The sequence below is a fragment of the Artemia sp. Qi Xiang Cuo genome, chromosome 6 (genome assembly GCF_049724085.1).
Source record: "Artemia sp. Qi Xiang Cuo chromosome 6, ASM4972408v1, whole genome shotgun sequence".
Classification (NCBI taxonomy): domain Eukaryota; kingdom Metazoa; phylum Arthropoda; class Branchiopoda; order Anostraca; family Artemiidae; genus Artemia; species Artemia sp. Qi Xiang Cuo.
Genome location: NC_142799.1, coordinates 39,499,778 through 39,512,568, shown reverse-complemented (window position 1 = coordinate 39,512,568; position 12,791 = coordinate 39,499,778). Strand labels below are relative to the sequence as shown.

Genomic DNA, 12,791 nt, shown 5'->3' with positions numbered 1-12,791 from the left:
AATCAACCTGGACAGCGAGAATCAAAACGCAGGCCTCCCACTGGGTTCATAATTATGAAAAAAGCTCATATTTTTAACCTAGGTTCATAAATGGGTCATAATTTAGAAAAAAATGTTCATAAAGTTCATATTTTTCTTGCTATTAGCTGGAAAGCATCTTTTGTTGCCGTATTTTTCCTTATAAAGGACAAGCAAAGCAAACGTGCAAGGATTTTATTTAAAACGTTTAAACTGTAAAATTGCATGTTTTGTGAAGATGTGGAGCTTCCTCCACATTGTTTTCTTAAACATGTTCCAAGTCGATGACTAACCATTGTTGTTTCAGCTGAGAGACTTGATGAGCAATGGGATGGTCTCGATGAGTATTTCCTGAAATTCATCCCTAAGAAAAGACAAGAATGGATGAAGTCCAGCGGATGCCGAGAGATATCTAGCAGTCTCAAGTGTACCACAACCAAAGCATTAGTCCTCTTTGTCATATCTTTCGGAAAGTTATTTGCTCAGTTCACAGAGTTGTTTCAACGTGAAGAACCACCAATACATATTCTGTATGACGAAGTGCGTCGACTAGTAATGATGACCGCCACTTTATGTCAAGCAAAATGCTTTGACTGGTATTCAGAAGGGAAAAAAAAAACTTTTTGAGCTCTCCCATTCAAGCGGGGATTTTCTTCCATCCGATAAAGTGGCATGCGGTGACGTCGTGGAAGAATGCCTGTCGAAGGTACAAAAAGTTGATGCTCAAAAGGTGATGAGGTACAAAACGTGCCAGAACTGCTTACCTGGCCGCTTGCCGCCATATTGAAGAGAAATCACTAGGTCAAAGTACCGTTCAGCATTTCTGGTATCTGCGGCTGGATGACTCGACTCTGGAGACAAGAAAAAGTGACTTTGTGAAAATAGTTGGATTTTTGTATTTCCGTGTGAATACTGAAGTTGCCAGTCATGAATGGAACTTGTTCCAGCCGGATCCAAGTTTGCTTATGAGCATGGCTTCATTGGGGATCGATTTTTTATGGAACTCGGTTTTTAGTCTGAAAAACTATCAAGGGCAAACAAAATATTCCCTTGTTTCAAAGATATTAAAAACAGCTCTACATGTCGCATGGGAACGCTGACATTGAACGTGATTTTTCCCGGTCAGGACGGATCATGACCGAGGAAAAATCATCAATGAATTTAAAAATGCTCAATGCTAGACTGATAGTCTCTGACGCTCTAAAGAAGTTTCAGAACAGGCCCGAGATAGTCCCTATTACCAGAGATTTTTTGAATTTTGGACGAAATGCATGCCAGAGCTAAAAACTTTGCCTGGAAGCTGAGTGATCTAGACAGGCTGAAGAGGAGTTCATTAGGAAAGAAGAAGAAGAGGAAAAAAGAGGATGTTATCTGAGAAGAAGATCATTGAACATCTGGAAAAGATTTTATTGAGGAGAAGTCAGTTGAAAAGGAGAAGAGACAAGTAGCAGAAAGGCTTCTTAAAGAAGCTAATGAGAACCTGAAAAAATATATAGATGCCAAAGACTTTGTAGAAATAAGCCTTGCACAAAATATGATCGAGGATTTGAGCCGGAAGATGCACAAAGAAGATAAGGCAGCCAGAGAGGTTGATCTGATACGGAGCAGGGTAAACAAACAAAAGTCGTCCTTAATTTCGTCATATTTTGGCACAAGTAGAGTGGAGTATTTTGTACTGTTGTATTTTTTACTGTTGTATTGAAAAACTCGTGAAAAAAACAACAACAAAAAACAAGAAGAATATGTGCACTAGTGATGAAAACACCAACTGCCGCTTTTTGTATCCACGGCCAGTTTCTGAGGTGCACGTATCGTAAATTTTGGTTCATAATTGATTCATAAAAACCGCAAAAAAAATTCAAAAGTTTATAAAGCGCAATCAAAAGCTTAGGTTCATAATTGGTTAATAAAAAGCGCAATAAAAAATTCATTAAGTTCATATTTTTGTGGTCAAAAGTTCATAAAGTTCATATTTTTGACGAAAAATCTAGCGGGATGCCTGAAAACGTCAAAATTGAAAATGACAGTGATAATGATTGGGTTTAGGATTTTGACATGGATAAGATCATCAATGCCTACCATACCTTTGTTTAAAAAAACAAAGGCAGGGCGATATGTATTTCATAATGACGAAAGATGAGCCGAGGTAAAACGAACCAAATAAATTGAAAACGATAGCGATGGTGATTGGGTTTTGGATTTCTGCATGTATAAGTTCATCAATACCTACCATACCTTTGAAAATCAAAAATATGGACTGGATAAATCGTTGGAAGAAAAAGAAGTTTTGTCCAACGACCTAAACAATTAAAAGAAACAAAGGTTTGGCGATATGTCTTTCATAATGACAAAAGACAAGCCAAGGCAAAAGAAGAAGTTTTTGTCCCAACCACCTGGACAATAGAAAGAAACAAAGGTGGTCGCCAATGCCTTCCAACAGCAGCAACTCTATAAGAAAATTAAAATAAATTTTCTTGTGAATTATATTATCGCTTCTAATCAGCAGTTGTACCAAACCAATCCTGCTCAACTCATCCTCAGGGCTATACTGTGGTGTTTCTCCTCCCCATAGTATAGTGCAGACGGTTTGATGTCATTCTATTTTCTCTTTCTTGTTTTAGTTTTTTTTTTGTTTAAAGCTTTTTCCAATAGGCAATGTTTAGAAGTCCTCCAAAAAAAAAGTCCCCCCAGATCCCATATCAAATTACATTGAAAGTGCCAAAGTGAAAGATACCCATCTTTGTTGGTCAAGCACACTATCTCAAACTTCAAATGATAGCTCCAATTCGGAGAATAGGACAATGATAAGTGTAGGGGCTAATGTAACCATAAATGATGATAATGGGTTTCAAGAGGTCCTCTCTAGAAGCTCTAAAACAAGGAAAAAAATCTCCCCAATCAAAAGCATTTCCCCTCTCCCTGCCCAAGATTCTCCCTCCAAAAACTTAGGAATTTACCTTAAATTCACTCCTACTACCCCCTTTGAAATAAAAATGATCACTGCGATAAGAGTTGCAATTTTTAAATTGCTAAAATCAATGTTCTCTCTTAATATTAACCGTGATGGATCTCTGCTGATAGCTGTAGAGGATCAGAAATCAGCAGATACAATAATTAACCTAAAATCCCTTCTGAATACCCCAATTATTGCATCTAATTGGAACCCAGAACAATCACTAACAAAATAGTAGTTTATAATGTTCCCCCAGAGATATCCACTCAGGAGTTAAAAGAAGGGCTCTCAGATAGGGCTGGAAACACAATTCCAGTTGAGGATGTTACCCAACTTGGCAAACCTAACTTTAATGGCCTAAAAACTAGTAAATCCTTCTTATTCACACTGAAGGAAAAAAATAGTAGCCCAGAAAAGTTATTTCTATTTGGGCAAATAAAACCGCACAAGGAATACACACCTAAGCCTATCCAGGATCAGAAGTATCTCAAACTGGGACAAACGACAAAGAAATGCAATGAAATTTTCCAAGAGTGTAGTAATAGTAAAGCTTTCCATCTTAAAGAGCTGACAACTTGCAACAACACTCAGCCTACATGCATCAATTGCAAAGGCCCACATGAATCTACAAATAAATCATTATGCCCTGCATACAAAAAAAGAGCTCTAACACTCCAAATATCAATAGAGAAGGCCATCCCATACCCCTTTGCAGCAATGGAAGCAAATGCTGCCCAACAATACCAAATAAAGCCTGCAATGAAACCAACTAAAACCCCCACGTCAAACGCCCCCAATGCATCAAGCACCCCAGATAAAACACCATCTTCTAAGCCCCCCAGCTCAAATCCCCATCAGAAGGAATCGCCAAGCCACCAAGCCTCCTTGTCCGGTGAGATGAGGTCAGCCTGCCCCCCCCTCCCAAGAAGAAACAAACCAGAAACACTACCAGGAATTAATCCCTTAACCGACAAACAGGATGCACAGCAAAAAATGCAATCCCCAGATAAATGATTATTCATTCTAAACTGTAACGCAGTTCAGGCCATGAACATACATCAACTACCGAAAACAAAAATCGTTGCAGAATTGGCAAAAATCTACATCCCTGATGATATGCTCATTCAAGCAAAAAAAGATCTTGCTTTACTTTTAACAGAGCTGAACATTCATACAGAGCCATATGAAGAATAAATCAACAACACAACATATATCAATACTCCAATGGAATTTAAGATCACTCAAAGAAAATAAGCTAAATGAACTAATATCTCTTATGAATAATAATTCCATTAATATTGCTTGCCTCCCGGACACTCATTTAACCCAAAATCAACAAATTAAGTCTCTGGGATGTGCTATCCTCAGAAAGGATAGATCTTTAGAGAGAAAAGGAGGTGGGGTAGCTTTATTAGTTAAAAATAATATAAAATTATGTGGCATCAATTTTCCAGATTTTGCAAATGATGTTGATGCAATTGGTATCAGTGTTTGGCTGAATAATATAAAAATCTATATAATCAGCTTTTATAACCCTAATGGCCAAACTACAGATGCCATGGATTTCTTTAATTATATAAATAATTCTAATATGTTAAAAAATATCATTATTTGTGGAGATTTCAATGCCCACAGCCTTTTGTGGGGGAATAAACCAGCAAATAAAGCTGGTAAATTCATTGAGCATATGACTTCAAATAATAATGAATTAACTGTTGCTACCCCTCCAAAAGTCAATACATATTTCAACCCCAAAAGTGGCAGATTCTCCACAATTGACCTACAAATTTTGTCATTAATTTTTTTGAATAAAATTCACGTAGATAAAATTGATAGTCTATGTACTGACCACTTTGTTGTTGTTTTCTCCCTAAGTGAACCTGCTGAAACTTTATCTCATGCCTCCAAATACATCAACTCTAAAGCAAATTGGTCTATGTTCCAAAATAAGCTAAATGATGAAATTTCAAGTTTCACCCAAATTTCATGCATTTCTAACACAACAATTGACACACATGCTGAAGCCTTGACATCTTTACTAATAAATACAGCTAATTATGCTATCCCCAGGACAACACCTAAGAAAACATTCCCTGAACACATTCGTGAAACATTGTGGACAAATGAGTGCCTAAATAAATGGAGAATAAAAAAAGCTGATAGGACAGAGTTCATAAAAAAACATAAACTACTACATATCTTAAAAAATTACAAGCAGAATCTAACCTAAAAAGGACTATAAGAGATGCTAAATGTAAGTACTGGAATCATTTTGTAAATAATCTCTCCAAAGAGACACATGAGCCAATTACACATAAATTAACAAGCCACGTCTGTGGGAAAAAGACTTCCCCAACCCACTCCTGTATAAGCTTATTCATAATAATACCCATTATGACAATGATAATGAAAAAGCTAACCTATTTGCAACTCTTCTTGTTAATAAGCTAACATCAAATAATCAAAGCAAACTGTCCCCAGTTCCAATGAACCCAAATTACCAACCACGACCAGGATCCGAGTGCATAACTAATCTATTTTTAATCTAGGACTTGAATGATGCAATACATCATATTAGGACCAAAACTAACGGCAGCTATGACAATATACACCCTACATGGATAAAGAATCTCACACCTTCATACAAAACAAGAACTGCTAAATTGTTATAATCACGCTTGGGCAGCTTCTATGTTCCACAATATATGAGAATGGTCGTCCCTCCTACCGAACCTAAAGAAAACTAAACCCAATGATAATCTAGAGTCGTATAGGCCCATAATAATTATTCCTCTGAGTGGAACAATAATAGAGATAATAATTTATTACATATTCATCTGGTTTATTGGAAAAGAATAAAATAATCCCTCACACTCAAACTGGATTAAGGAAACACCACTCCTCAACAGATGCTTTCATTTTGCTAACAAATGCAATAAATGAATCTTTCTAAAAAAATAATGTCCTAGTTGCAGCTTTCCTAGATTTTGAAGGGGCATATGACAATGTGAACCACCGAATCCTTTTAAACAAACTTGCAAACCTTGGAGTACCCCTAAGCTAGTATCTTTTATTAAATCTTTCATAGAAGTGCGAAGTTTCATCGTTTGTGTTGGTTCAGCCTCTTCACCCCAAAAGACAATAACCAAAGGCCTACCTCAGGGAGCAGTCCTCAGTTGCCTCCTATTTGCCTTATATCTCTCGGACATGAACCTACCCCACACGAATCTACAATATGCTGATGATCTGGTGCTATGGTCATCTGGCAACACCTTTCAGATAGCACAGTCAAATCTGCAAAAGTCACTTTTCCAGTTTGAAAAATTCTCTCAACATTCAGATTTACCCATTGCACCCACCAAGTCAAAAATAATCCAATTTCACCGGAAGCGAAACCATGTTAACGTAAAACTAACTCTAAATAAAACAACTATTCCAGAAGATAATCATATTAATTACCTAGGTCTCATGCTTGACCAAAAACTTAATTTCCACCTCCACATTTCAAACACAATAAAAAAACGCTATAGGAAAACAAATGTACTAAAAAGACTTCTTTCCACATCATGGGGCGGCAAGGAGAAAACCTTACTCCAGTTTTATAGATTACATATAAGACCCCATATTGACTATGGGCTCATCGTCTATGGTGCATGTGCAAAGACCCAGATGCAAAAATGGAAACAATACAAAATGGTATACTACGTCTCATATTTGGTCTTAGGAAACACACAAGCACCAAGTTTCTGCTTATGGAGAGTGGATTAACAACAATAAGGGAGAGACGTAGCTTTCTCTTGACAAAACATCTTACAAAAATTGAATCAAATAGCTCACACACACTACATAATTGGTTAAGAAATCCCGCCATGTATAGATGCATTGCATATGAGTATGCCAATATTCAGAAGAAGTTCCCCATACCAGCAAAGTCTATTGCACACACTTTCCCCCGATCCCCCCCCCCATGGAATTGTTCAAGTCCCATAATAAATAATGACTTCTCAAAGTGGAATAAAGATTTAACCCCCATTGCTTATGTCCAGAAAAAATTTGCAGAAGTTAATACAATTACCTATAAAAATCACTTCCAAATATTTTTTGATGGGTCAAGAATGAATGAGAAGGTTGCAAGTGGGGTTTTCCTTCCTCACCTGAAAATTGCAATGGGCGAGAGATTATATAATAATTTATCTATAATATCTGCTGAGTTAAATGCCATAATCATGGCATTAGAACACCTTAAGGTAAACCAACCTTTGATTGCAAATTCAAATAATATTATCATATATTCCGATTCTCTATCAAGCCTTGAGTTGCTGGCCTCAGCTCCTCAATTTAAGTTGGACATTGACACTTATCATTGTCACAGTATTATAGATAATCTTGCTTCAAGTGGCATAAAAACTTATTTTCAGTTCATTCCTAGCCACTCTGGCATAAGTGGTAATCATCAGGTTGATGAAATAGCAAAAAATGCTATAAATATTGACCAGCCAAGTGGGAGACCAATCCCAATTAGAGATATTTACCGATGGATGCTATCAGATATTAATTTTAATAAGATTAATCCTATCCTTTCCCCCTTTCCCAATAAGTATCTTTCTAAACATTTATCATAGAATTCGTTCTGGAACAAATGGACTAAATTTCCTTGCATTCTCGTATAAGCTTCCTAATTCAAGTGGTTCAATTCCCCTGCCCCCTCTTTGCAGGCATTGTAATATGAATAATGAAACAATTGACCATTGCCTATTTGAATGTAATATGCTGACGTCTGCACAACATACCTTGCTTTGTAAAGTGTTAAAATGCTTCAAAACCACAAAATCTCACTATCAGCCAAAAGCCTAGCCAACTATACCTGCACACAGAGCACAGAAATCGATATCTATCATCTTATATTTGAACTCCTCGAGTCAAAAGATCTACTGAAAGATATCTGAGAATATCTAATAAATAAGAGACGACCAAGCCAGTAGCTCTGTAGCCCACAGAGTGAAGCAAAAAGAAAAGGGCTAAATAGTACTAACTGAATAGCCCGCCTGCTATGAATTAGAAGAAGAAGATGATTGAACACCTGGAAAAAGATTTGATTGAGAAGAAGTCAGTTGAAAAGGAGAAAAGACAAGAAGCAGAAAGGCTTCTTCAAGAAGCTGAAAAAATATATAGATGCCAAAGACTTTGTAGAAATAAGCCTTGCACAAAATGTGATCGAGGCTTTGAGCCGGAAGATGCGCGAAGAAGATAAGGCAGCCAGAGAGGTTGATCTGATACGGAACAGGGTAAACAAACAAAAGTCGTCCTTAATTTCGTCATATTTTGGCACAAGTAGAGTGGAGTATTTTGTACTGTTGTATTTTTTACTGTTGTATTGAAAAACTCGTGAAAAAAACAACAACAAAAAACAAGAAGAATATGTGCACTAGTGATGAAAACACCAACTGCCGCTTTTTGTGTCCACGGACAGTTTCTGAGGTGCACGTATCGTAAATTTTGGTTCATAATTGGTTCATAAAAACCGCAAAAAAATTCAAAAGTTTATATAGCGCAATCAAAAGTTTAGGTTCATAATTGGTTCATAAAAAGCGCAATAAAAAATTCATTAAGTTCATATTTTTGTGGTCAAAAGTTCATAAAGTTCATATTTTTGACGAAAAATCTAGCGGGATGCCTGAAAACGTCAAAATTGAAAATGACAGTGATAATGATTGGGTTTAGGATTTTGACATGGATAAGATCATCAATGCCTACCATACCTTTGTTTAAAAAAACAAAGGCAGGGCGATATGTATTTCATAATGACGAAAGATGAGCCGAGGTAAAACGAACCAAATAGATTGAAAATGATAGCGATGGTGATTGGGTTTTGGATTTCTACATGGATAAGGTCATCAATGCCTACCATACCTTTGAAAATCAAAAATATGGACTAGATAAATCGTTGGAAGAAAAAGAAGTTTTCGTCCCACGACCTGAACAATTAAAAGAAACAAAGGTTTGGCGATATGTCTTTCATAATGACAAAAGACAAGCCAAGACAAAAGAAGAAGTTTTTGTCCCACCACCTGAACAATAGAAAGAAACAAAGGTGGTCGTCAATGCCTTCCATACTTTTGAAAATCAGAAACCTGAACTAGATAAATCGTTGAAAGAAAAATAAGTTTTTGTCCAACCACCTGAACAATTAAAAGAAACAAAGGTTTGGCGATATGTTTGTCATAATGAGAAAAGACAAGCCGAGGCAAACGTTAAAGGTCCAATAAAAAAAAAAATATAATTTTACAAAGACACCACTTCTAATTTAAGGTCCATTTAGACGCCATGACATCAAGAAATGACTCAAATTGGCTGCGTTTAGAAGACAAGGGACAGTGAGAATCTATATATAGAAGCCTGCCGCGTGCCAAGTGCCGAGCCCCGGTGGCGAAGCCACCGGGTTCCCGTTGCTATATATATATATATATATATATATATATATATATATATATATATATATATATATATATATATATATATATATATATATATATATACATATATATATACATATATATATTTATATATTTATATATTTATATATTTATATATATATATATATATATATATATATATATATATATATATATATATATATATATTTATATATTTATATATTTATATATTTATATATTTATATATTTATATATATATATATATATATATATATATATATATATATATATATATATATATATATATATATATATATATATATATATATATATATATATAGGCCTATATAACTTTTTTATGTTTCTGGCGTATTTCTAACTTAGTTTTCAATTTAGCAAAAATATTCGCAGCAACTCAAAGGTGAAGAATAAAAATCATAAGAATTATTGAACCCACCGAAAATTTCTAAGATATGCGCTTTTAGTTAGTTGTGTTTTTTAAGAGTTAGAACTCATAGTAAGTTGTTAATTTTGGCTCATTAGATGAGCAGCGGTAATTACGATCCCTAGAAAGGGGTTAGCAGCCTTTATTAACATTGCAAGATTGATCCAGAATTTGTGGAAGTCCTTTCTTTGGATGGATCTCAAGTAAACACTGTAATAAAAATGATACTCATAGGGTCAGCAATGCAACTGAAAATAAAGGATGCAAGCTTCTTGTATAGTGTTAGAAGCTCGCTCTTGTATTCAGTGTCGCATGCTAGTCTTTTTTTTTTCAGTTCTTCATACTTCTGCTAGCCTTGCATTGAATGAAAATTGGGATCCGGATGTCAGGTTAGTTTGTATTTCCTTATTATTCTTTTTTCTCTCAGTATTATCACAAGAAAGAATGTTTAATTTGTTACCTTTTTTATTTATTTAATAAGTTAGTTGCTATTCACTTTGTATTGAACATATAATCACAGATACTGAGAGAGGACTCGATCAATCGGAAATTGATAGTGGCAGTGCTAATTTATTGGCGAAGAGTAATTTGGTCTAGTTGCCCATGTACCCTTTTTTCTTATGTGTAACTTTATAACCTCCTGGGTTATAAAGGTCATTTCACTCGGAATGACGGAAAGTTCAAAATATATGTCCCCGAGAGGGACGTAACCTGCGCAGCCCCAAAAACAAAGGCCCAAAAATCATGGGATCTGTCTTAACTTTTTAAAACTAGGATCGTCCAAAAAATGTGAATCTGTATGATTGGAGTGTGAATTAAGCCCATTAACCCTTCAAAACTCCCATTCGGTACCATCCTCCGCCAAGTTTTAGCAAAAAAGAAGGTATCTACACATTGTTTTATTCGGAATAATTCAGGATTTCTCAATTTCAGTGCTATAATGAGCCAAGTCCAAGGAGCAGACTTACTTGGTGCAAAAAAACAGTAAAAGCCCTCAATTAGTGCACAACGAGCCACGTTCGAAATGTGGACTGACTCCGTGCAATGTGAATTGAGGTTTTACCTGATCTATTAGGTCAATTATTTTCAATTTAATTGTCACATAAGTAATTTAACTAAATTTAGCATTTAACTTACTTGGAATACGCAGTAAAAGAACTTCAGAAATGTCGAGGCAAGCTGTCCCAGTTGCAGCACTAACTAAATTTTCATATGAATTACAACACCGAATGTAACGTAAATTTTACGTTACGAAAATAATACCGAAACCTTTCCTTAGACCTTAGTTCCTCTGGCGCCATTAGTGTCGGATAGAGCGTCGACGAAGCTTCGCCACTCGTCTCGGAACGATGCTGCAGCGGTGACATCTTCCCATTCAGGTACTAACGAAGTCTCAGCCATCCTCAGATCTCGGTCAAAAGTTCGTGGCAAAGTGTTCTTTGGACGACCCTGTCTTCTTCTATCGCCTGGTTTCCAGTCATAGGCTGTCCGAGGAAGGCGGCCTTCTTTCATGCGGAGTGCATGTCTAAAATATTTCCACCTCTTCTTGCTTAGAACAGCAGTAATGAGAGGCTGGCGAGTTTTATTACAAATTTCAGAGTTACTAACTTTCAGTTACAAATTTCAGCTTTTAGTTAAAATTCTCCTTAGGCGCATATTTTCGAATGCATGAATTTTCTTTTCAAGCTGTTGATTAATTTTCAGCACTCACTTGCGTAGAGGAGTATGGAGAGTGCATTGCTATTGAAGAGACGTAACGTCAGTCGTAAAGAATATTTGCTGCTCCTCCAAATGGGCTTTAGTCTATTAAAAGCTCCGGTTGACTGACCAATTCTGACTGACCAAATCGATCCAGCTACCCAGGTATTTGAAATCCTTCACCTGTTCTAGATTTGTATTCTTGTGATGCAGAACAAGCGGTGAGCTTGTGATGGACAAACTCTTTGATTTGTCAACGTTAATGGTTGGCCCGACATTTGCTGAATTTTTTATAATTGCGTCAAGTAGCTACTCTAGCCTCTGTTTAGAATCTTCTAGCCAGACTACGTCATCATCGAAATCAAAATCAGATAGTTGCTTACTGCTTACTTCTACGCCATATCCAGAGTTTCGTCTTGATATGTAGTCCATTATAATTACAAAAAGAAATGGGGAAAGCACACATCCCTGACTCTGATCCCCGTGCCTGATCCCTACACCAGACATGATCTTGAAAAATCTGGTTGTGACATTCCCGGTCTTGACGCAGCACTCAGTCTCTTCGTATAGGGGGATAATCATGCTCAATAGTAAATTTTACGCTACGAAAATAATACCTGAAGTTTAAAAAAATAATGCTTAAGTCCAAATTATCTCCTCGCGTGCTTATTGTGTTCCTACTTTCTGTAACATTTGTTAGTCATATAATAAATATTTCCGTCGATTCATCGTTGGAGGGGAAATTCGAACTCCTTTTTTCTTTTATTTTTTTTGTAAATATGACGATATCTGTTTCGCATAAAACTAAAATTGTCTATCGGACATAAGAATGTATACATTCTAAAACTAGGCAGTCTAAAACTAGACTTCCGGGGCCAAGGCTCTATGAAGTGTTGTATTAACTATCAACCATGGATCACAGTTGTGGAGCATCACAAGGACAATATCTATTGGTTTTCTCACGAACTATCAGATAAAACGCTCTTATGAATATGTATATACCGTGACAGGAATCTAGCCCTTTTCTCACTGAGGTCCGAGGAAGCACGGACCTATGACATTATAATTATTACTGTTGATCAGTTTTTGCTCAATAAAGTCTGTAAGTCTGAATAGTAATTAGGCTAGTGTATTAACACCTTTACCATCCCTGCTTTCACGAAGATTGGATCGTATGTAGACTGTTAGAAGGCATAGTTATAAGCCTAACTCTTGCTTTACGCCAAGTTTGGTTTAAATCTGG

The 12,791-nt window shown here is 36.1% G+C and overlaps 1 protein-coding gene across 2 annotated transcripts in view; it reads left to right on the top strand.

Moving 5' to 3' along the window:
• Positions 1-12,791, top strand: part of LOC148951216 (uncharacterized) — a 75,359-nt gene that overhangs the window by 43,067 nt on the left and 19,501 nt on the right. For both annotated transcript variants that reach the window (XM_089090733.1, XM_089090734.1), the window contains exon 4: positions 10,185-10,239. In XM_089090733.1, coding sequence (XP_088946859.1) covers positions 10,185-10,239 — 55 coding nt within the window. The remainder of the gene's footprint in view (positions 1-10,184; positions 10,240-12,791) is intronic.